Consider the following 26,044-nt stretch of genomic DNA (forward strand, 5'->3'; position numbering starts at 1 on the left):
GGGATTTGATCCTGCAACCTTTCAGTTACTAGTCCAACACTCTAACCACTAGGCTACCCTGCCGCCCCATGACCTGGGCTTGGCCCCAGGGCAGGTCCGCCGGAGCCATGGCACAGTGAGACGCGGGTGCCGGTCCACGTAGATGGAAACAGAAAAGTCTTGAGTCTTTTGGGTAAAACAACAGGGTAAATCCTCAGTGGAAACTCGGCAACAGTGAGTGTTTGAGGAGAACAAGTGCTCAACATCTGACACAGATGAGTGCTCCTGTCATTGGTGTGGAGTGGGTGAGATCTCAGGGATTAAGGATAGCTGATGTTCACAGTAGTCTGGCCCTCCTGGCACTGCCTTGACCTTGCAACTGCTGTTTGTTTTCACAGTGTCTGGGTTACCCGGGAAAACAGTGCTGAGCAAACACAAGGATGATTACCACCACCACAGTTACATGCATGGAGAAGACAGTCCTGGCCAGGAACGGAACAAACACATAGGCATAGATCCTAATGCTTACTGAGATAAGGTGCCGTAGTGTCCTGTCCTGAGGCTCAGTCAGCTGCTGGGGTTAAGCATCAATGAATGCCACCTCAGGCCTTTGATACAGAGAAATTCCATGATCCATCTCCTGTCGTCTGTGAGAGGCTGAAATCATTAGGTTACACTGTGCCGCCGTGAGGCCAGGCAGTAGGGAAAATTATGAGTCAGAATGGAGGAGAAAAGTGAACTGTCATTCTGTAAATCCCTCAGCCTGGAAACATACTGGGAAAACCGCCTTAGCCGTTCATTCAAAGAATTGGGACATTTCTATTTTCTCTCTCATTTCGGCATTTTGCATTTTAAATGACAGTTTAAGTCACAGAGCCCTTTTGACTTTTCTGCTGCTGTGTCCGAAGGATGCCCTACTGGGATCTGAGTTCAAGCCAGGGGTGTAATTGAAAAGGGAATGCTTTTGAGGCCAAGTATTTTAGTTTACCCACCCCCTTATCTCAGCTGTGAAGAGGGAGGATTCTCTTATAAGTTACCCGAAACCACAGAGACAGTGGTGGGAAAAGAGGGTGGGATAGAGTGAAAGGAGGAAAAGGAGGGGTGAGAGGAACAGTGAGCAGAGTGTGAGGGAGTGAGCGTACACAAAACCCAGACACTGGGTGACTCCTGTAACCAAGGACGAAGGTAGCAACGCATCACAACGCCACTCTCGCCCACTGGACATTCTAAAGAAAGGAGAGGCGAACACTCAGACTCAGATACTCAGCAGTCTCCCATTATTCAGTCCTGAGCCCCTGGGGTTGGAGTGGCTGCCCTGGAGGGCTGAAGTCTTGACACATCCAGAGTGGACTGCACTGAACACAAGACTGATGTGGGTGGATTGAGTTCGATCCTCTTTCAGAGTTGACTGTTTCAGTGGTATAATTGTATTGCTTTCCTCTACTGGCCGATATTTGCATCTGTTTGACCAGCGAGGTCTGGACTGAGAGGGTTGTTCAGTTAGTTTGTGTCAAGGTGGAGCAGGAGGAGGCGTGGAGGAGTAACCCAAGGCAGTAAGGAGAAAGGTACAGACCATGGGCAAATCAAACAGCAAGCTCAAGCAGGAGGTGGTGGAGGAACTGACCAGGAAGACCTACTGTGAGTAGCCTTCTAGCCTTTTTCTGTTCTCTCTTTTCAACGGGACTGATCAGACATGGATTGTAAAAAATGCTAATATGTTTTTATTTGTGGCGATCACAAAATCATTGTAACATGCAGTAACTAATCCTATTTAGGTTAATACCCATAACAGCACTATAATAGCAGTGACCCAAGACGATCTATAATCATTATCGTTTTAAGCGTTTTATGATGAGCAACAGTGAATAGAAATAGTACTAAATGTGTGCCTCATATGAACTGGTTTGCGTGTAGCCTGTGTAAGACATCTTCGCCTCTGTTTCTCTTAATCCTCAGAATCAACAGCACAAATTAAATGTCAGCTCCACGGTGGATATAGCCTTCATATTTTTGCATAAATACTCATATGGTGTCACAAATTGTGATTAGTTTAGGTCTGGAAGTGGTTCTAATCAGCGTCTTTTGAAACACTCCACTGGGAAGGAGAGATCTTTGAAAATGCTGATGGGTGTTAAGACTTTGGATCTGCAATCACACTGGTGTTTTGCCAAAGATAGCAAATATGGGCTTGCTGGAGCCTTCATACATTTCCATAAGTATGCACATTTAGGCAAAGTGTTTTAAAAGGTCTTTAAGTAGCAGGCGAAATAACAATATTTTCATTGTTGGCAATACATCACTTAACCTATGTAAGCAAAGTAGACTGGAGGCATTTGTAGAAATAACAAGATAATCAAAATGATGTTATTTAGGCCTAAACTCTCTAATCACAGAATCCATATAAGCCAAGCCATCCATTGTGGATAAAAACAATCATATTTTGTTGTTTTAGTACTTAACAGACTAGAGTTGAACTGATTGTTCAAATGTGTTGCCCTCACTGTATCTAGTCTAATGGATGGCTAGCCTGTAGCATAGCATGCCAGGTGTTGGGTGGGAGTTGACAGCCTATGGCTGCCTAATGACAGTGTTTTTCACGCGGTGGGCTTCACCCCACCACAACCAGGGAAGGCTGCTGTGACAGGAAATTGCAGGGGTGAGGAAGATTGTGCTTCGTGCTGGGATGGGCTATTTGCTGCTGTCCTTTAGCCAGCTCTCTTTCCTGTTTTCTCCCTCTTCTGATTCTCTCTCTCTATCTCCCTCGCTTACTCTCTACATCCCCTGATTGCCCTCTTTGAGCAAGGAATTAACTAGTATAATTAGGATCTTATCTGCTTAGCTTTGCTCAGAGGGGCACCCAGCCTTTTCTCCCAGCATGCCCACTCCCTTACCCCGCTCTTGTCTAACTTAGACCCCTTATCATTTCTCTCCTCATTATGTCTCCTTCCCTCCTCTTTCTGGTCCCTCTTCTCCCTATCCTGTTGAGAAGCTTAAATATCCTTCCTCTGACTTATAGCATTTACATACATTTGAGTCATTTCGCAGACACTCTTATCCAGAGCGACTTACAGTTAGTGCAGTCATCTTAAGATAGCTAGGTGGGACAACCACATATCACAGTCATAGTAAGTACATTTTTCTTCAATAAAGTAGCTATCAGCAAAGTCAGAGCTAGGAAGGGGGGGGGGAAATCAAGTGCGAATGTTGGTTCACAAAATTCTTATTTTTTTTGGGGGGGGGGGGGGTTGATGCGGAGGGAGGTGTTGTGGGATTATTTAAGATACTCTTTGAAGAGGTAGGGTTTCAGATGTTTTCAGAAAATGGGCAGGGACTTTCTTCCTTTCCCATAGGAAGATGTTTTCAGTGATCAATTTTGAGCTCAGGATGTTGTAGGCCTGCTTTCAGTGCCATACTAAAATATTAAAAGAAGCTGGCTTACACTCCTATCATGTCCAAGGCACACACCCAACTTCCAGGAGGAGCACCGTCTGTGCATTAGCTAAATTTAGGGATGCCGTTCTGCAGATTTTTTTTATTTTGCATCCAAGGTACTTTGACAGCCAGTCAAGTAAATCTCATAAGCAACTTTTTTACTCTTATTGCCAACCTCAGTTTGATCCAATGCCAAATTTGAGACATTCTCTTTTGATACTTCAAAGTAATTTTTATTTGATTTTATTTCAGCTTTATTTAACCAGGTAGGCCAGTTGAGAACAAGTTCTCATTTACAACTGCGACTTGGCCAAGATAAAGCAAAGCAGTAGGACAAAAACAACAACACAGAGTTACACATAAACAAACATACAGTCAATAAAACAATAGAAAAATCTATGTACAGTGTGTGCAAATGTGGAAGAGTAGGGAGGTAAGGCAATAAATAGGCCACAGAGGCGAAAATAATTACAATTTAGCATTAACACTGGAGTGATAGATGTGCAGATGATGATGTGCAAGTAGAGATACTGGGGTGCAAAAGAGCAAGAGGGTAAGTAATAATATGGGGACGAGGTAGTTGGGTGTGCTATTTACAGATTGGCTGTGTAAAGGTACAGTGATCGGTAAGCTGCTCTGACAGCTGATGCTTAACGTTAGAGAGGGAGATATAAGACTCCAGCTTCCGAGATTTTTGCAATTTGTTCCAGTCATTGGCAGCAGAGAACTGGAGGAAAGGCAGCCAAAGGAAGTGTTGGCTTTGGGGATGACCAGTGAAATATACCTGCTGGAGCGTGTGCTACGGGTGGGTGTTGCTATGGTGACCAGTGAGCTGAGATAAGGTGGGGCTTTACCTAGCAAAGACTTATAGATGACCTTGAGCCAGTCGGTTTGGCGACGAATATGTAGTGAGGGCCAGCCAACGAGAGCATACAGGTCGCAGTGGTGGGTAGTATATGGGGCTTTGGTGACAAAACGGATGGCACTGTGATAACTGTGATAGACTACAACCAGTTTGCTGAGTAGAGTGTTGGAGGCTATTTTGTAAATGACATCGTTGAAGTCAAGGATCGGTAGGATAGTCAGTTTTACGAGGGTATGTTTGGCAGCATGAGTGAAGGAGGCTTTGTTGCGAAATAGGAAGCGGATTCTAGATTTAATTTTGGATTGGCGATGCTTAATGTGAGCCTGGAAGGACAGTTTACAGTCTAACCAGACACCTAGGTATTTGTAGTTGTCCACATATTCTAAGTCAGAACCGTCCAGAGGTGTGATGCTAGTCGGGCGGGAGGGTGCGGGCAGCAATCGGTTGAAGCGCATGCACTTAGTTACTAGCATTTAAAAGCAGTTGGAGGCCACGGAAGGAGTGTTGTAAGCTCGTTTGGAGGCCTATCTATAATGATACCAGTCTTACAGGTTTGGTTGTGCAAGACAGAAAGCAGAGAGGCTTCCTGTGCTTGGCTTCTGTCACTATTAGCTATTGCAATTTGCCACTGTAACAAGCATTTTATATAACATGTTATGCCTAAAGGCATAGTATACCCATCTTTTAATGTAGGGGGCCACAGTTTAGCCTACTGTACCTAAAACTGAACGCGCCTAAATGGTTTTCCAAATGACTGGTCTGATATCATGTGGAAAGAGCAAGCCCTGTCAAATGACTTGAGGATGTAATAGGTGTTTTTGTTAGCCGTCAGACTCAGCTCAGAGGTTGATACTGACAGAGTGCAAGCTGGATGTGTGTGAGCAGGCCCTGCAGGGCAAAGGGAGCTGAGCTGCTAGCCCTGGCCTCACTGCTTTCCTCCCTCCTTATAGGCTGATTATATTACTGCCCATTGCCTTTGACTGAGTTACGTAATAAAACTTGATTGAATCGCAGGCATTGTGAATTGCCTCAATTATTTGATGCCATTGACTTTTGAGGCCATTTTAATGGTAGCTTGGCTGGCCTGACAGTCATAAGATCGACTCTGTCATTTCTGAATGTGCCACATGATGATTCCCTGTGAATCGCTGAGCGAAGCAAAGTGAAGCAGGGATGAACATGTCTCTATACTGCACTTATTCTAACTGCACCAGTCAGTCACCATATGTGATTAAATAACACCAATATTGTAACCAGTCTGTTGGAGAGAATTAATAGCCTGGCTTATGGCTGCGACCATAATAACAGTTACATTTTTCCCTTGCTTGCAATATTCCTGTAAGCTGTCACTACATAATATGGAAGATCTAGTGACCGCTGCTCTCAGAACAGGTGCGTTGACCAAAATGTAATAGAATTACAAAATTCTATTACATAGCTGGTCCACACTCAAAAAAAAGATTCAAGGTTTCTTTTTAGTATTTATTTCATGGTAGATAGACAAACATTTCGGCCTAAGCCTTCGTCAGTGTCATCAGCGTCTCCTCTGAAGGTGTGCTTCTATATTGTGAACTTGTTTAGGGTAACGAGCGACAGGTGCGTTCGTGTGTGCGCTCCTGGAATATACTCACACGTCAATAATGGATATATACTATAATATAAATATACTATATAATACACATTAATTAAATAAATACTAAATACTAACCCTTAATCTCTTTTTTGAGAGCGGACCAGCTACTACAAAATATAGAGCACTGAACAAGGTCTAGACCTAGGTTTTGTCTTGTACTAAATATATAGTCTTCAATCTATGGTATATCTTGTATCTCACTATTATCAGGATGTGGCCATTCTTTCTGTAATGGACACAATGACGCAGCTCTGACTCATAGACAGTGTCTGGATGTTAGAATTAATGATGATTTTCTCTCATGCTGGTTGAAGGCTCTCCAAATTCCTCCCAAAAGAAATGCTTTCTTAATCTCTGGACTCTGCTGAGACTCATTTCCTGTTCTTTTACACTGGATACACACTTATTTCTGAAAGCCTGGCACACACAGGCCTAGGATATAGCCCAGCTTCACTGATGTAGGCTTTAACATAGTATTACAGTCAGGAATGTCTGTAACATTGTCAAAGTCACTTATCTACCTAAATAAAGTACCTTGTTATCAAGGAAAGAGCCATTGAAAACAACACTGCACCAGGCACTGTATAAATAGCCTACCATTTGCTGCACATTCAGTGAGATGCTAATAAAATGTTTTTATTTGAACTGCTTAGCATTGAAATGGCGCTGTCTAGGTTGCTGTTAATGAAAGAGGAAAATAAAGAGTTTATATTTTGGCCTTTAAAATGAGGCATTCTTTTCCCAAAGGATATTTGATTGAGCGTGAAGGAGGAAAGGCTGACACCTACTCTCGTTTATTCATCATCCCTCTCCCTTTCCACTGGGAACTCACATTCAGGCAGTCACTGACATGGGCTAAATACTTGAAAGTTACAGGTATTCCTGGACATGACCTTTGCACATTCGGGGCTCTTTAGCAATTGTGACCTGTTAAAGCCGGTACTATTCTATTTTCAAACCCTAGCACCAGGACTGTTAATTTACCTGTCTTATATGAGCTTGCTTGCGCTGAGGTTGGAGGGGCTGTGTCCTTAAAAACATGCGCCAAAGTGCCAAAATTTAAGACCGAAAGTTGGTCTTAGCGTTAAGGTGGGTGGTTGGTTATGACATGGATTTTGACAAAAGAAGCGCAGCCTATCCAGCCGTGTCACACAGTGCCCATATGCACATGGAAATAGAGAGATGTGCTTTTTGTGCCCGTAAACCACATATTTCATTTAATTTGATTAAAAACCAAGCATATGACCTCCTCTCAATGAAGACTGTTTTTTTGTCCTGTCCAATGCATTCGCCAAGTGGTCAAAACTATTGATAAAGGATTTGTCTCTAGACCGCTTTGGGAAAAAATCAACAGAACTTTATTAAAAGATCAAGAGCAAAACAGTGAGGGGACATCCCCTTTTTATCTATGGATGCTTTACATTATTTTATCCAGCGCCTGTTATTATCTTGGATTAGCGTAAAAAAAAAACATGTACTGTAGGCTATATGCCCATCATGGAACGAGACATCATGGAACGAAATGAGATAAATCGGGTGACACTTGTATTTGGAAACATTTCAGTTATTTTCCAGTAACAATTGCTTGTTTTCCGTTTCGTTTCATTAAAATACAAGTCCTTAGTAAGCTACCCTTACCTTACTTTAAGGAAAGCTGGTTCAACAGCAATGCATCTGGGGTCTCTCTTATCCTGGCATTGCATTCACCAAGTAGCTTAGATCCATAAAAGCTTTCTAAATGGTCGTCTACTCATGAGGCTTTTGCAGTACTCACAATTCACATAGGCTTACCTGCAGTGCATACTCCATGCGGCTTGTATCCATCCCCATTCACAAAGAGCGCCACTCATTTGGTTACCAAAGACGCTCTCCTCCAAACGTATTTCAATTATTCAGTCCTATAATTCAGTATCAACGTCAGGCCTAGGCTACACTATATATACAAAATGTATAATTTATACATGAATAACTTAGAAATGTTTTATTCATATATAGTTTTCATTGTTTATATCTGTGTCCATATTGTCCATGTGTTTCTAGCAGATAGACCATATGGTTCAAGAGAAAATAGCATAATTAATTTAAACAGCATCTAACCAACAATGGCATTATTTTCAGTTAACTCTGCAACTGTTCTATTGACTTTTTTCACAACTGCCAGCAGTTTGGCGCTTTACAACAAAGACATATTCACATAGTAAAATAAATAAACGTGTGTAAAATAAATATAATGTTGAAACCCTCATATTAAACAATGGTATTCACTAAATTTATGGTTTATATTTAGGACAATGTTTTACAGCTTCGTCTTTATACATTATATACACTACATGGACAAAAGTAAGTGGACACCCCTTAAAATGATTGGATTTGGCTATTTCAGCCACTCCCATTGCTGACAGGTGTATAAAATCGAGCACACAGCCATGCAATCGCCATAGACAAACATTGGCAGTAGAATGGCCTTACTGAAGAGCTCAGTGACTTTCAACGTGGCACCGTGATAGGATGCCACCTGTCCATCAAGTCAGTTCATCAAATGTCTGCCCTGCTAGAGCTGCCCCGGTCAACTGTAAGTGCTGTTATTGTGAAGTGGAAACGTCTAAGAGCAACAAGGGCTCAGCCGCGAAGTGGTAGGCCACACAAGCTCACAGAACAGAACAGGACCCCCGAGTGCTGAAGCGCGTAGCATGTAGAAATCGTCTGTCCTCGATTGTAACACTCACAATGAAGTTCCAAACTGCCTCTGGGAGCAACATCATCACAAGAACTGTTCATCAGGAGCTTCATGAAATGGGTTTCCATTGCCAAGCAGCCTCACACAAGCCTAAGATCACCATGCGCAATGCCAAGCGTCGGCTGGAGTGGTGTAAAGCTCACCGCCATTGGACTCTGGAGCAGTGGAAACACGTTCTCTGGAGTGATGAATCACTCTTCACCATCTGGCAGTTCAACGGAAGAATCTGGGTTTGGCGGATGCCAAACTCTACCTGCCCCAATGCATATTGCCATCTGTAAAGTTTGGTGGAGGAGGAGTAATGGTCTAGGGCTGTTTTTCATGGTTCGGGCTTTGAGATGAATTGGAACGCCTAATCGCCCAACATCAGTGCCCGACCTCACTAATGCTGTTGTGGCTGAATGAAAGTAAGTCCCCACAGCAATGTTCCAACATCTTTTGGGAAGCCTTCCCAGAAGAGTGGAGGCTGTTATAGCAGCAAAGGGGGGACGAACTCCATATTAATGCCAATGATTTTGGAATGAGATGTTTAACTAGCAGGTGTCTGCATACTTTTGGTTATGTAGTGTATATTTTGCTTATTGAGAACCTGCCTCACACATACAAGCCTAGTTTTTTCTCCTCAAAACCCAACCATTTCGCTCTACTGCCAGCTATTGCGCTGATAATGAAGGCTGTGAAAATAGAAAAATATTTCTCGCCCACCCCCCGACCTATAGCACTATCGCCAGTGCTTAGATTTACCATTGCGTTTGTTTTGTTAAAATAGAGCCCTCACTGTGTAAGGTTCAGGTAATATGATAGTTGTGACTATTCAAATCCATGAATTATTCCCTCCAAAGACTGGATAAGGTCTTGAATGATTCTATATATTAGCTTTTTTATCTAACTAAGATTATGGGGACTACAACATTAGAACAGTCATTACCGAGGCAACAGTACCGCACCACCATATCCATGTGTCAGTATGACCTGTGGCAGTAGGAACATCAAAATCTAGCCCATGAACATCTAGTTCATTATGTTGTTTGTGGTGCCTTATTAAGAAGCATCCTGTCGGTTTAGAGAATCCCCATGTCTGTCCTGAGGCTATGAGCAGTGTACGTTCAAAACGCCCTCACAGGTCTACCAGGTTACCTACAGCCATAGATTTTTCCGCCCTTATTTTAGAAAGTATGCCTCATTGTTCAGATGGTGAAAATGGCTTTGGTTACTTTGGAGGCTGGAGGGAGAACCACGAGGGAGTGGTTGATACTAACGCTGTTTGTGGGCATGAAAATACATCTTGCTCCCCAAGCTACTCACTTTCCTCCTGCTAACCTCTCTCTGTCTCTCTCTCTCCCTCTGTCCATGAATCTGCTAAATTGACCTTTGAATTATAATAACGTGGAAGTCTTTGGGAGCAATGTAGCAGATTAGTGAATTCCATAGCTTCAGGTGTGATGAATCATTCAGTTTGTAAACAACAAAAATACTGAATTCCATTACACATTAAACAACAGAAGTACTGAATTAAATTAGACATTAAACACCAAATTACTGAATTCAATTATACATTAAACAACAAAAATAATTACACATTATTCCTCAGGGTGGGTGCAAATTGATAAGAAACCCCAAAATGCTCAGTGCAATCATAATTAGATTATTTTTGTTACAGTCCAGTCCTATGCAGTCATGGGAATCTGTGATTTTCAACTGACAGTGGATTTTCCCAAGTCATCTAAATGGTCTGAGACATGGTACATAACTTTATTCTCTCTTGCTAAAAACTCTCCTTTTTTCTTACAGTTACAGAGAAAGAGGTGCAACAGTGGTAAGTACATATGATTTTCAATGACCCTCCAAATCTCCCTTTCCTGCTGTACCCTTTTCTACCCCTCTCTTCTTCCAAAAACTCAAATTCTTCTAGTCTGCATTGGGCCTAGTCCTCAATTAGACTCTCAGAACTGTACCTGCCAATGTGGGTGAGTGACAGATTCACCTGCACCATGTGCTGTTTACTAAATTTGGCAGGTGTTCTGGTGTTAATGTCAGGTACTCCAGGGGCCATATGCCTTGCTGAATGGGTCCCATCTAAAGGCTGGCTGAAGCCTGCAGGCTCAGTCTGACTGGTCTGACTCTGGAATGGAGGTCTGCTGCTCTGTGGGCTGAGCCCAGTGACTGGGAGGTGAGCTGGCTGGGAGCTGGCTGGGCTGGAGCTTCCTGAGCAGCAGCTAGACTGTGTCAAGAGTTGTTTACTCATGTCTGACTGATGCTCCAACTCTGCTCTGGTTATTAAGGCCTTTCTACAGAGTGCAGAGAGCATGCCTAACTTTATATAGCCCTTTGATTAAATCCTCAATTTGATAGTTCCGTGGTGCACGGATATTGTTTCCAAAGTGAAATCCATGGATAAAGTATTTCAGTAGGCTAGATTGTAGGGCTGGGAATTGCCAGGGACCTCACGCTACAATATTATCACGATTTGGGTTGCAAAGGGAGGGTATATTACTGGAAACTTTAGAAGTTTACCAGTAAACTACCACAATTGTAGTAACTTTCAAGGATTTTATGTAATTTATCGCAAAACATCTAGTGGCCCTTTTGGGTACTTTGGATTATCACAGGTGTCTGTAATTATCTCTGGCCCTCATGCAAAATACAGTATATAAAATAATAAAATAAGTAGCCACACTTTGCCTTGATGACAGCTTTGCCCACTTTTGGCATTCTCTCAACCAGCTTCATGGGGTTGTCACCTGGAATGCATTTCAATTTACCAAAGATACCCGGACAAAAGCTGTCATCAAGGCAAAGGGTGGCTACTTTGAAGAATCTCAAATATAAAATATATTTTGATTTGTTTAACACTTTTGTGGTTACTGTATGATACCATATGTGTTATTTCATAGTTTTGATGTCTTCACTATTACTCACTAAATGGTAAAAAATGAGTGAGTAGGTGTGTCCAAACTTTTGACTGGTACTGTATATATACATATCATATATATATATAATGACGAAGCTGTAAAACATTGTCCTAAATATAAACCATCAATTTAGTGAATAATCAAATCAAATTTTATTGGTCACATACACATCGTTTGCAGATGTTAATGCGAAGTGTAGTGAAATGCTTGTGTTTCTAGTTCCGACAGTAATATCTAAAAAGTAATCTAACAATTTTCTAACTACTACCTAATACACAGAAATCTAAAGGTGTGAATGAGAATATGTACATATAAATATATGGATGAGCAATGGCCGAAAGTCGCATTGTTTAAAGTGACTAGTGATCCATTTATTAAAGTGGGCAGTGATTGGGTCTCAATGTAGGCAGCAGCCTCTCTGAGTTAGTGATTGCTGTTTAGCAGTCTGATGGCCTTGAGATAGAAGCTGTTTTTCAGTCTCTCGGTCCCAGCTTTGATGCACCTGTACTGACCTCGCTTTCTGGATGATAGCAGTGTGAACAGGCAGTGGCTCGGGTGGTTGTTGTCCGTGATTGTCTTTTTGGCCTTCCTGTGACATCGGGTGCTGTAGGTGTCATGGAGGGCAGGTAGTTTGCCCCCGGTGATGCGTTGTACAGATCGCACCACCCTCTGGAGAGCCTTGCGGTTGAGAGTGGTACAGTTGCCGTACCAGGCTGTGATACAGCCCGACAGGATGCTCTCGATTGTGCATCTGTAAAAGTTTGTCAGGGTTTTAGGTGACAAGTAGGGCTGGGCAGTATACCGTATTTTATTATATATCGGTATTGATATAGGGACCGGTTTGGGTTTTTACTTTACCTTCTATACCGGTATTTGAATGTTTTGTTTGTTAAATGTAATACGGCACGTGTAATGTCAATTTTTATAGTTTACTTCACTACTCGAGTCATCTCTCTGCTCTTTCTCACCGTGCCACTTTCCACACAGACCTAGCCACGCCCCGTCACTCAAGGAGCACATTTGATGTTCCTCAACCACGAGACATTTGCATTCAGTCTGCATGGTCAATGCAGCACATGCAACAATGCTGTTTTCACTTTGCTTCTTAATATAAATCCACTAGCGTTCTATAATGACACTATTAGTTTGTGTTTCTTACAATAGCAAACAGCTGTTTGTATTTTCTTAGCAAGTGGTCCTAAATCTTGAGATGCTAATTGTTAGCCGCTAATAAATGTACTGAGTAAGAGCAAACGTAGCTAGCTAATACAGCCTGATAATAGTAGTGATGGCGTAGACCTAAATCAGCATGTTGTTTTTGCAACAGTATCTTCTAAATCAAAGAGGAATATGTTAGCTACATGAAGTAGCTAAGAGAAAACAAGCAATGTAGTCAAAGCTAATAGGGTCCCCTAGGAAACACATATCAACACTTTAGTTCCTACTATGGCACAATAACAACTCCCTGGCATTTTAATTTGTTTTCATCTCAAACAACACTGTATTCAAAGTGCCAACTTTATATTCTAACTATAACATTAGAATAGTCATTCTATTTCCATGATTCCAACAGTTTTTCTCTAATTTTCAAGTCAAATCGCAATTGCAACATTTGGTTAAAAATAAGTTGTCACGTGTGCTCCCTCTCCGGCCTCTAGGTTACCAGGCTGCTCGTTATGGCGCACACCTGTCACCATCGTTATGCGCATCAGCGCATTATTACACTCACCTGGACTCCATCACCTCCTTGATTACCTGCCCTATATATGTCACTCCCTTTGGTTCCTTCCTCAGGTGTCATTGTTTTTGTTTCATGTCTGTGTGCTGTTAGTGTTTCTTGTTTTGTATTATGTTCTGTTATTAAAACACTCACTCCCTGGACTTGCTTCCTGACTCTCAGTACACATAGTTACATAAATCCTAGATTATTGTCCCATGTTGTGCAGCCCTATGTGGCAGTGTGGAAATTATCTCAATTGAGCAGTGGTGTAAAAATACTTTCAAGTACTACTTAAGTTGTTTTTTTGGTGTCTATACGTTACTATGTTTTATTTTTGACAACTTTTACTTCACTACATTCCTAAAGAAAAGACTGTACTTTTTACTCCATACATTTTCCCTGACACCTAAAAGTACTCGGTACATTTTCAATGCTTAGCAGGACAGGAAAATGGTCCAATTCACCATTTGTCAAGAGAACATCCCTGGTCATCTACTGCCTCTGATCTGGAGGACTCACTAAACACAAATGCTTTGTTTGTAAATTATGTCTGAGTGTTGGAGTGTGCCCCTGGCTATCCGTCAATAAAAAAGGAAATGTTGCCATCTGGTTTGCTTACTATAAGGAATTTGAAATTATTTATACTTTTTCTTTTGATACTTAAGTACATTTGATCAATTACATTTACTTTTGATACTTAAGTGTATTTAAAACCAAATACCTTTAGACTTTTACTCAAGTAGTATTTTACTGGGTAACTTTCACTTTTACTTGAGAAATGTTCTATTAATGTATCTTTACTTTTACTCAAGTATGATAATTGGGTACTTTTTCCACCTCTGCAATTAAGTGCAGGAAATGCAGAAATGATAAGTGCTGAAATTTGTTTTGGTTGAAGTTGAATTGAACAGTATAAAACAATCAGAATGGAGAAAGACTCATTTAAATCACTTAGAATGTATGTGTTGCCACCCTAGGATCACTCACTACTCATAAAGCTAATGTAGAACTTTTATTATTCAAAAACAAAAAATACAGTCTAAATACCGTGATTTAATATTTTGGCCATATCGCCCAGCCCTAGTGACAAGCCAAATTTCTTCAGCCTCCTGAGGTTGAAGAGGCGCTGTTGCGCCTTCTTCACCACACTCTCTGTGTGGGTGGACCATTTCAGTTTGTCTGTGATGTGTACGCCGAGGAACTTTAAACTTTCTACCTTCTCCACTGCTGTCCTGTCGATGTGGATAGGGGGGTGCTCCCTCTGCTGTTTCCTGAAGTCCACGATCATCTCCTTTGTTGTGTTGACGTTCAGTGAGAGGTTGTTTTCCTGACACCACACTCCGAGTGCCCTCACCTCCTCCATGTAGGCTGTCTCGTCGTTGTTGGTAATCAAGCCCACTACTGTTGTGTCGTTTGCACTCTTGATGATTGTGTTGGAGGCGTGCATGGCCACGCAGTCATGGGTGAACAGGGAGTACAGGAGGGGGCTGAGCACGCACCCTTGTGGGGCCCCAGTGTTGAGGGTCAGCGAAGTGGAGATGTTGTTTCCTACCTTCACCACCTGGGGGCGGCCCGTCAAAGTCCAGGACCCAATTGCACAGGGCGGGGTTGAGACCCAGGGCCTCCAGCTTGATGATGAGCTGGGAGGGTACTATGGTGTTGAATGCTGAGCTGTAGTCAATGAACAGCATTCTTACATAGGTATTCCTCTTGTCCAGTTGGGATAGGGCAGTGTGCAGTGTGATGGTGATTGCATCGTCTGTGGACCTGTTGGGGCGGTATGCAAACTGAATTGGGTCTAGGGTGGCCGGTATGGTGGAGATGTTATGATCCTTGCAGAGTCTCTCAAAGCACTTCATGATGACAGAAGTGAGTGCTATTGGGCGGTAGTCATTTAATTCAGTTATCTTTGCCTTCTTGGGTACAGGAAAAATGGTGGCCATCTTGAAGCATGTGGCATATTTCCATGACTGATCAGAACTTGTTTTCTCATGCTCTCTCTTGTCTCTCTGCAGCAGACATATGGTGAACAATATGTTTGGAACATCAAATCGCAATTCATATAGAATCGTGAGAATTGCAATACATATCGTATCGGCACCTAAATATCGTGATTAGGGTTGCAAAGTTACCGGTAATTTACGCACCCTACTGGGTCCTTTTTCAACACTGCAAATGCTTCTGTTTTTATTATTGTAGTAAATGAGTGGTGGAAAAGAGTTGAATACATCTTACCCCAGGCTAGATCTAGCCTAAACAATAAATTGTGATTTTCAGGACCCTGTTTTTTAAAGATAATTAATAAAAATCCAAATAACTTCACATATCTTCATTGTAAAGGGTTTAAACACTGTTTCCCATGCTTGGTCAATGAACCATAAACAATTAATGAACATGCACCTGTGGAACGGTCGTTAAGACACTTACAGCTTACAGACGGTAGTCAATTAAGGTCACAGTTATGAAAACTTAGGACACTAAAGAGGCCTTTCTACTGACTCTGAAAAACACCAAAAGAAAGATGCCCAGGGTCCCTACTCATCTGTGTGAACGTGCCTTAGGCATGCTGCAAGGAGGCATGAGGACTGCAGATGTGGCCAGGGCAATAAATTGCAATGTCCATACTGTGAGACGCCTAAGACAGCGCTACAGGGAGACAGGATTGACATCTGATCGTCCTTGCAGTGGCAGACCATGTGTAACAACACCTGCACAGGATCGGTACATCCGAACATCACACCTGCGGGACAGGTCCAGGACGGCAACAACAACTGCCCGAGTTACACCAGGAATGCACAATCCCTCCATCAGTGTTCAGACTGTCCGCAATAGGCTGAGAGAGGCTGGCTGAGGGCTTGTAGGCTTGTTGTAAGGCAGGTCCTCACCAGACATCACCGGCAACAGCGTTGCCTATGGGCACAAACCCACCGTTGCTGGACCAGACAGGACTGGCAAAAAGTGCTCTTCACTGACGAGTCGCGGTTTTGTCACACCAGGGGTGATGGTCGGATTCGAGTTTATCGTCGAAGGAATAAGTGTTCCAGAGGCCTGTACTCTGGAGCGGGATCGATCTGGAGGTGGAGGGTCCGTCATGGTCTGGGGCGGTGTATCACAGCATCATCGGACTGAGCTTGTTGTCATTGCAGGCAATCTCAACGCTGTGCGTTACAGGGAAGACATCCTCCTCCCTCATGTGGTACCCTTCCTGCAGGCTCATCCTGACATGACCCTTCAGCATGACAATGCCACCAGCCATACTGCTCGTTCTGTGCATGATTTCCTGCAAGACAGGAATGTCGGTGTTCTGCCATGGCCAGCGAAGAGCCCGGATCTCAATCCCATTGAGCACGTCTGGGACCTGTTGGATTGGAGGGTGAGGGCTAGGGTGAAGAGTGGGGTAACATCTCACAGCAAGAACTGGCAAATCTGGTGCAGTCCATGAGGAGGAGATGCAGCTTACATGCAGCTTGTTGAATCTTGTTATGTTCATACAAATATTTACACATGTTAAGTTTGCTTAAAATAAACGCAGTTGACAGTGAGAGGATGTTTCTTTTTTTGCGGAGTTTATATCACGTGCCAATGATGCCTTTCCCTATCGATCTCACATGCCAGGTCTTTAATGCTATTTCATGCCATTGTTTAATATGAGGGTTTCAATATTTTATGTTTTTTACACACGTTTATTTATTTTACTATGTGAATATGTCTTTGTTTTAAATGTTTTTGCGCCAAACTGCTGGCAGTTGTGAAAAAAGTCAATAGTTAATTAAAAATAATGCCATTGTTGATTAGATTATTTTTTCATTCATTTGGGTATTTTCTCTTGAACCATATGGTCTATCCACAAGAAAATCATGGACAATATGTACACAGATATAAAAAAAGTAATACATTTATGTACAAGTTATTCAAGTATAAATGACCAAAGTTACCATATATACCATATATATTGCCATAGATGACCTGTTAATTACAAAAATTGCAAAGTATTCAGGTAACTTTGGTAAATTACCGGTAACTTTGCAACCCTAATCACGATACTTGGGTGCCGATACAATATGTATTGCGATTCTCACGATTCTATATGTATTGCGAGTCGATGTTCCAAACATATTGCTCACCATATGTCTGCTGCAGGGAGACAAGAGAGAGTATGAGAAAACAAGTTTTGATCAGTCAGGGAAACATGTTGGCTTACTATTTAAAAGAAAATGAAGAACAAGCTATAGGATTAAAAATACCTGGGTTTTGGCGCAGGTACAGCTGACTAGCGCCAGCTAGCGCTACTATAGTAGCAAAAAATATATATTTGATGTATTTTTTCAATCAGTACTTGGGGTCAAATATCGATATAAAATCATCCAACTATAGTATTGCGATATATGTAACTGCATCGTCCCCCCCCCCCCCCATCACTAATAGATTGCGTAGTGCTACTGCATTTGAGGCTAAAGTTATTTTTTCACACATCCCCTTGGAGAGTTCTGAAAATAGAACAACTTTTTCCTACAGAGTCAAGGATTGGTGCTATTGTTGATGATGTGAGTATTTATAGGTACTCTTTGTCTTTGCATGCATGGCTTTCCCCCTCACAGTTTTTTTTTTACAATTTCAAGCACACAGGGAATTGGGTCATGTCCTCTGCCATGTAAAGCTATAAAACACAGCCAACTAATCTTAAAGCAAAATGATGATGTAGCTGGCTGAGCCTACTGGATCCTTATTACACAATGCAAATGCTTCTGTTTTTACTCTTGTAGTATATGAGTGGTGGAAAAGAGTTGAATACATCTCACCCCAGGCTAGATCTAGCCTAAACAATGAATTATGATTTACAGTAACCTATATCACGTGCCAATGCTGCCTTTCCCTGTCCATCTCACATGCCAGGTCTTTAACGCTCTTTTTTCGGCCTTGGCTTTGTGTCAAAACCTGATCCTGACTGTACTTTAGGGAGAGGAGTCAGTGCCTCGTGTGCCAGCCAGTCAGTGTACTGATGCACTTGGCCCTCTCTGATAGGGCCAGTGAGCAAGGGCACATCCACACGCAGCAACAGCATAAAGACAATTCTTGGTGGGCTTCTCCAGCACGGGGCTACAGAGCTGACCAGTCTCAGGGGGTGCCTGGATGCACTGGGGCAGAATAACCCCTTGGCTGGGCACTGCAGCCAGCTCAGTGACCCTCCCATACATTATTTTACGGAAACTTTGCATGACTCTCCACTTGAAGATCAGCCGCAATCACCATGGTTGAGTGTGAAGGATGAGAGACAGTTTAAACAGGGGAAATGCCAGATGGTGTGTAATTAGTGGAGGAGCCACCGACAGACATGGAAGAATTAGCTGGGTTAGATAAATGCCGGTGCTGTACATTAAATGTCTCCTCTGTATTGATTATATGCTAATATATTCAGGGGGAGATGTCATTAGTATGCTTAGTGCTCACCTACAATCAATAACAGAGGGACAGAGCCAAGTATCCCTGTCAACTGGACAACAACAAGGGAAAATAGCTAAATATCATGGTGGATGGCTATGAGCAGTCCACAACACTGTTTATAGCCATCCACCATGATGGTAGAAAGCTGCCAGTCATGTTGGCTCGCTAATTGGGACATAATTCCACTGGCTATCTCTATGTGAATAAATACAATTATCCTGAATGGCCTGGGACCTAGTGTACCACATGGGGATGTGTGAAGCTCACTCCTTAGCCTGAAATGTCCCCACTTGCGCCGCCGAATAACAAACTTTTTGGTGGCGTTGACTGGTAAGACTCCGGGACGGCGGTCACGTATGCTAGCAAGGCAGAGGTCCCATGGGTTGGAACCTCGGTATGAACCGAATCTGGAGGAAGCGGTACTCGCTAAACTGGCAATGTGACATCTGTTACACATGGTGCTGTGATTTGGATCTGCAGTTGCACTCAGAACAACGCTGGGGTCGTTGTGGATTAAGTTGAGGGGGTGAATCTATCACATGGGGATGTGCGAAACTCACTCCTGAGCCTGAAGTGTCCCCACTTGCGTCACTGAATAGCTAGCTTTTCGGCTGTGCTGACTGGTAAGAAGCAAACCAAAGGTACTGGGTTCAAGCCTCGGTATATGCCGAATCAGGAGGAAGCGGTACTCGCTAAGCAGGCAGCAGGGCATCCGTTACACCAGGCTAGACTATATGTGTCCATGCACAACTCCACATATACTACTGAGTTAGCCAGAGCCACTTCAAACTAGAAAGAGCTGCATCACATTTAGTTTAGTTAGATAGGGATCATCCTGCTTAATGTCCAATTAGTAGTCAATGGCTGCTAACCAACTGATTAAATCTAGAGGGCTGTGAGTTTTTGCATGAACAGTTTTTTTGCGTAAGTTCCCCAATGAATCTACTGAAAATATTTCCTTTTTACGGAGACAATGGGAAATTCACAAATGAGTCAGACGAAATCTATCTCACTTGAAATGGGTCATTTTGGGATTATGATGTGCTTTGTATTGCCTGCACACTGAACGGCAATTAGACTTGATTCCTCATTGTTCTTCGCTGGGTTTTCATTTCTCTGCATATCTCCACATCTGGATATGCAAATGGAAGGTTTATGGTCTCCTCTTCAAACTTTTCTCAGCATATCTTCAGATATTCCCTGTGTCTTTCTGTCCTATTCCATGCCATGGAGGAGTGTGTTTTGTCTGTTGGGCAGATTAAAAGTATGCGTTTCAGAGTAAGGAGCCAAAGGAAGGACTGAATGAATTCTAGGATCTGTCCTGGGCTTCATCGTCCATGACTCTCAGTCTGGCCTTCATTACAGCAGATCCTCATCAGGACCAGTCTGTGTCTGTGGTCAATCACACAGAGACATAGGAGGTTATGGGAACTCACAGAAGAGTTGTCCACCTCTGAACATCACTGTCTAACATTGGTTCAGACGTCATATGGATGCACATGTTTGTCCTCCAGACTGATAAGTACCCCCATGCCTTAACCAGAGAAAGTTATGAAGAGAGAAATCTACACTTATCATCTAGCATACTCATCTCTGATTCATTCTCTCCCTCTCCTTTTCCCTCCCTGCCTCTGTACAGACCCATTAAAGGCTTGTTATTCGACTGATAACACTGTTTCTTTATTGAGTTGTACAACGAGACTGTCTACGTTTGATTGACTGGGAAATTGCATATGAAACATGGTTCTGTATTTAACTGTGATGTTATGTCATTCTGGATGTATCATCTGCAGAGGCTAGAAGCTCACAGATTGATCTATCATTTATGCACATTAGCAGAAGGAGACAAGAAAGTAATTTGAATTAAACTCCCTCTGCCTCTTCATCAGTTTAGAGACATTGTCTTATCTGCTACCAAGACAAATAGCTTTGGGTCGAACCTTTTGATACAGCATGCTGTTTTATACTAGATAAATGTTGATTGCATGTGAATAGCTGTATCTGAAGCATTGAACACATTTTCATATTATATTCAATAGGCTAATTGTATCCTTATCCTGTTAACCTTCTCTTGTGTTCTCTTTACCTTCCCCTCTCATCATCATCATGTCCTACAGGTACAAAGGCTTTATAAAGGACTGTCCAAGTGGTCAGCTGGATGCTGTGGGCTTTCAGAACATCTACAAGCAGTTCTTCCCTTTTGGTGACCCCACCAAGTTTGCTTCTTTTGTCTTCAACGTCTTTGATGAAAACAAGGTTCTTGATTGTTGATTCCTTCATTTGTTCCTCCACAAGTACATGTGCTTTTTCTGTGATTTTAATTACAATTTCAAAGTCACTGCAATGTTAGTAAACAAACGGTAACATATAGTAAAAAGGTTGAGGGTGCTGTCTCTGGTTGGTACTGGTAGTGTCGAGTCATGTTACTGGTAGTGTCTGGTCATGGTACTGGTAGTGTCTGGTCATGGTACTGGTAGTGTCTAGTCATGGTACTGGTAGTGTCTAGTCATGGTACTGGTAGTGTCTAGTCATGGTACTGGTAGTGTCTGGTCATGTTACTGGTATTGTCTGGTTATGTTACTGGTAGTGTCTAGTCATGGTACTGGTAGTGTCTGGTCATGGTACTGGTAGTGCCTGGTCATGGTACTGGTAGTGTCTAGTCATGGTACTGGTAGTGTCTAGTCATGGTACTGGTAGTGTCTAGTCATGTTACTGGTAGTGTCTAGTCATGTTACTGGTAGTGTCTAGTCATGTTACTGGTCGTGTCTAGTCATGTTACTGGTCGTGTCTAGTCATGTTACGTGTAGTGTCTAGTCATGGTACTGGTAGTGTCTAGTCATGTTACTGGTAGTGTCTGGTCATGGTACTGGTAGTGTCTAGTCATGTTACTGGTAGTGTCTAGTCATGTTACTGGTAGTGTCTAGTCATGTTACTGGTAGTGTCTAGTCATGGTACTGGTAGTGTCTAGTCATGTTACTGGTAGTGTCTGGTCATGATACTGGTAGTGTCTGGTACTAGTAGTGTCTAATCATGTTATTGGTAGTGTCTAGTCATGATACTGGTAGTGTCTAGTCATGGTACTGGTAGTGTCTGGTCATGGTACTGGTAGTGTCTAGTCATGTTACTGTTAGTGTCTGATAATGGTACTGGTAGTGTCTCGTCATGTTACTGGTAGTGTCTAGTCATGTTACTGGTAGTGTCTAGTCATGGTACTGGTAGTGTCTAGTCATGGTACTGGTAGTGTCTAGTCATGGTACTGGTAGTGTCTGGTCATGGTACTGGTATTGTCTGGTCATGGTACTGGTATTGTCTAGTCATGTTACTGGTAGTGTCTAGTCACGGTACTGGTAGTGCCCGGTCATGGTACTGGTAGTGTCTAGTCATGGTACTGGTATTGTCTAGTCATGTTACTGGTAGTGTCTAGTCATGTTACTGGTAGTGTCTGGTCATGTTACTGGTAGTGTCTAGTCATGGTACTGGTAGTGTCTGGTCATGGTACTGGTAGTGTCTGGTCATGGTACTGGTATTGTCTGGTCATGGTACTGGTATTGTCTAGTCATGTTACTGGTAGTGTCTAGTCATGTTACTGGTAGTGTCTGGTCATGGTACTGGTAGTGTCTGGTCATGGTACTGGTATTGTCTAGTCATGGTACTGGTATTGTCTAGTCATGTTACTGGTAGTGTCTAGTCATGGTACTGGTAGTGTCTAGTCATGGTACTGGTAGTGTCTAGTCATGGTACTGGTAGTGTCTGGTCATGGTACTGGTATTGTCTGGTCATGGTACTGGTAGTGTCTAGTCATGTTACTGGTAGTGTCTAGTCATGGTACTGGTAGTGTCTGGTCATGGTACTGGTAGTGCCCGGTCATGGTACTGGTAGTGTCTAGTCATGGTACTGGTAGTGTCTAGTCATGTTACTGGTAGTGTCTAGTCATGTTACTGGTAGTGTCTAGTCATGTTACTGGTAGTGTCTAGTCATGTTACTGGTCGTGTCTAGTCATGGTACTGGTAGTGCAGTGTAATGGTCTCTAATCAGAGGTGGAATCCGAGCACAGAAAGGAGTCCCTTCTGTGGGGCCAATCAGAGGTGAGACGGGTTGACAAAGCACAGGTTAGAGGTGCCTGAAAATGAAAGGGAAATGGACTATGTCTTGTTAAGAACAGCCCTTCCAGGCTGGCCGATGACCCCTGGCGGCCATAGCCTGTGGGTAATTGGCTTTGTGCCATGGAGATCACACACACACTGGTTCTGCTCTTTATTTATGGGCTTCATTTGTGCTAAGCACCCTGTAGTTAGAGAACACATTGGTCTTAATAGTGGGGTCAGACTCTCTGAATAGGAGCAGTGGGGAACTTCTTCTCAGGGTTACTATCCTATCCAAGGTGTCAATTCTCAGGCTTTACTAGGAGCAGCTCCTGTCACAGATATGCTGCTTTAGAGCATGAATAGCAAAATACTATGCACTATTAAAGAATAGATTAGTGCAAGTCTGGTACAGCTGAATTAGCTTTGATTTCAGAACTTCATCAAGAGAGCTGAATTTCCAGCCCGTCTGTCTTTGTTAGTGCTGCTTTATGATTCCATTTTATACTTGACCACTATCTCTTATTGGCAGACATTTCCATGTACTGCACAAATTGAACCCTTGCAGCAGTAAGCTGCAGGCCACCGATTTGCCCCCAATTTTTGGAAGGTAATTGGAAATTCTTCTGAGTGCTGTAGCAGGATGCTGTGAGGGAATCCAAGAAAGCTGGAGCGAAATAAAACTGCCTGGAGAATGCTTTACCCTGTAGGACAGAGGGAGAAACCTGTGATGTCCATTTCAGATGTATAATCGATGTGAAAGCTGTGAAACTTATTTGGCTCTAATATACAATGGTTCTATGAGTGTGTAATAACTTTCAAAATATCGTACATTATGCATCCATCTCGCTAATGACCAGCGATAACATGCTTTAGCCTTGGCGGAGAGCCAGGTGCAGTGCAGAAATAGCAGCGGACACGGAGCACAAGTCTGCCCCATTTTTCAGCAATAGACCAAACAAAGTGTATTGGGGTGTTAGTGTGAAAGAAGATATTCATTGTCTCTCTCTCTCTCTGCCTCTCTCTCTATTATCCCCCCTCTCACTCTCTCTTTCTCTTGCTTCATGTCTGTCCCCCCTCTCTCTTTCTCTCGCTCTCTCTCTCTGCCTGTCTGACTTCCCTACCCCTCGTTCTCTCTCTCTCTCTCTTGTTCTCTCTGTCATTGAATAGGATGGACGCATAGAGTTCTCTGAGTTCATCCAGGCCCTGTCGGTGACCTCTCGGGGGACACTGGATGAGAAGCTCAGATGTAAGGAGAGATGACCCCTTCACATTAGGCAGTGACCCCCAGATGCACTTTGACACTTCAGTGACAGGACCTGGTTCTTTGTGATCCTATTGTTATGCATGAACAAAACAAAGAGCTTAACAGGCTCACAGAAGACAACAAATAAGAGATAGTTAGACATGGTAGCGCATTAAGCTAAATTATGTTGCCTACTGTGTGAGCCCTGGGTTTGGATATTTGGGGAAAATGGTTCTGACTATGCAGGGGTTCATTCCATTTCAAAACCCTCATCCTACTCCCCTCCCCCACACACAGCCACTCGTTTTCAATCTGATTGGCAAGCATACAATACATTAGTACAAAATAAAGGCTACATACACTCATCGATCCCCATCTGCACAATCTCAAAACAACTTTATTTACAGTCAGTACTGGGCATTCACCATTTTTTTGCTGTCTTTACAGGGGCTTTCAAATTGTATGATCTTGATAACGATGGCTATATCACACGAGACGAGATGTTAAACATCGTAGATGCCATATATCTGATGGTGGTAAGTTATACAATGCTAAAATGTCAAAGAGAAATGGTAGCATGCACATAGTGTTTAACATTTAACTAGGCAAGTTAGTTAAGAACAAATTCTTATTTACAATGACAGCCTAGGAACAGTGGGTTAACTGCCTTGTGCAGAACAACAGCTTTTTTTAAACCTTGTCAGCTCAGGGATTCGATCTAGCAACCTTTCGGTTACTGGCCCAACACTTTAACCACTAGGCTACCTGCCGCCCCCACAAAATACATTGACATGTATATTGACAGTATATTTGCCTCTGTATTCCAGGGGAACACTGTAGAGTTACCAGAAGAAGAGAATACACCTGAGAAGAGAGTGGACCGTATTTTTGCCATGATGGACAAGGTATATCGCTATATAAAACACTGTAGTAACCCAAAACCACCACCTTGGGTTATGATATCATTATGTAACTACGTGTTGATCTTTGGTATGTTGGTAGCTATTTTTACTTTGTTGTACAAGTAAGTGGCAGTACTATTGTAATGAACCGACGAGCAAAATCAACAGAAAAGACTGAATGTGGATTTGTTCTTACTGTTGTCCCTGTGCTGTAGTGCAGTGAGGCGGGGAGTGTAGTTTAACTCTTAGCCATAGCCATCCCAGCGTCACTAACACTGCCTGCGGTGTATAAACACCACAGATTTATCCTCACCACCACAGCCCAGTGCTAATACCCAGTCAGCTCACTCAGGCCCTCCTCGTCCTTGGCTTAGTGAGAGATGAGATAGAGCCAGCTTGGGTGTTTGTCAGTTCAATACCCGGTGCCAGAATCAGCCAATAGGATTGACTTCAGAGCACAGCAGCAGCACTCAGTCATTTATATGGGCAGAGGGAAGAGAGCTGACCATCCAAGTGCACTGAACTAGATCAGCCAAGCCGTGTAGAACAGGCTCTGGTACTTTACTCGGGATTTGTTTGAGAAACACTTTTGCCCCCTGCTGGTAAGATAGAGTAAAAGTAGCCTGATCTGCGATACAGCTGCAGTTCCATTGCATTCTTTTCTCCTGTATTCCTGTTCCAGAATGCTGATGGCAAGTTGACCCTGCAGGAGTTTCAGGAGGGTTCCAAGGCAGACCCCTCCATTGTGCAGGCACTGTCACTGTACGATGGGCTGGTATAAGGCAAAAAGTGTTTGGTGAGTAGAGCAGTGAAAACTTGTATATGTATGTATATATTAAAACCTGTATATGTATGTATGTGTAAAAACCTGCATATGTACAGTTGAAGTCGGAAGTTTACATACACCTTAGCCAAATACATTTAAACTCAGTTTTTTCACAATTCCTGACATTTAATCCTAGTAAAAATTCCCTGTCTTAGGTCAGTTAGAATCACCACTTTATTTTAAGATTGGGAAATGTCCGAATAATAGTAGAGAGAAGGATTTATTTCAGCTTTTATTTCTTTCATCACATTCCCAGTGGGTCAGAAGT

At 42.7% G+C, this 26,044-nt stretch overlaps 1 protein-coding gene across 1 annotated transcript; it reads left to right on the forward strand.

Moving 5' to 3' along the window:
* The first annotated feature begins 1,553 nt into the window (after positions 1–1,553).
* LOC120065375 (neuronal calcium sensor 1-like) lies at positions 1,554–25,731 on the forward strand. The gene is made up of 7 exons (XM_039016364.1): positions 1,554–1,617; positions 10,438–10,462; positions 20,838–20,976; positions 23,973–24,051; positions 24,496–24,584; positions 24,876–24,953; positions 25,633–25,731. The coding sequence occupies exons 1-7, from the start codon at positions 1,554–1,556 to the stop codon at positions 25,729–25,731; spliced, it is 573 nt and encodes a 190-aa protein (XP_038872292.1).
* The last annotated feature ends 313 nt before the right edge of the window (positions 25,732–26,044 follow it).

The sequence above is a fragment of the Salvelinus namaycush genome, chromosome 1 (assembly GCF_016432855.1).
Source record: "Salvelinus namaycush isolate Seneca chromosome 1, SaNama_1.0, whole genome shotgun sequence".
NCBI lineage: Eukaryota > Metazoa > Chordata > Actinopteri > Salmoniformes > Salmonidae > Salvelinus > Salvelinus namaycush.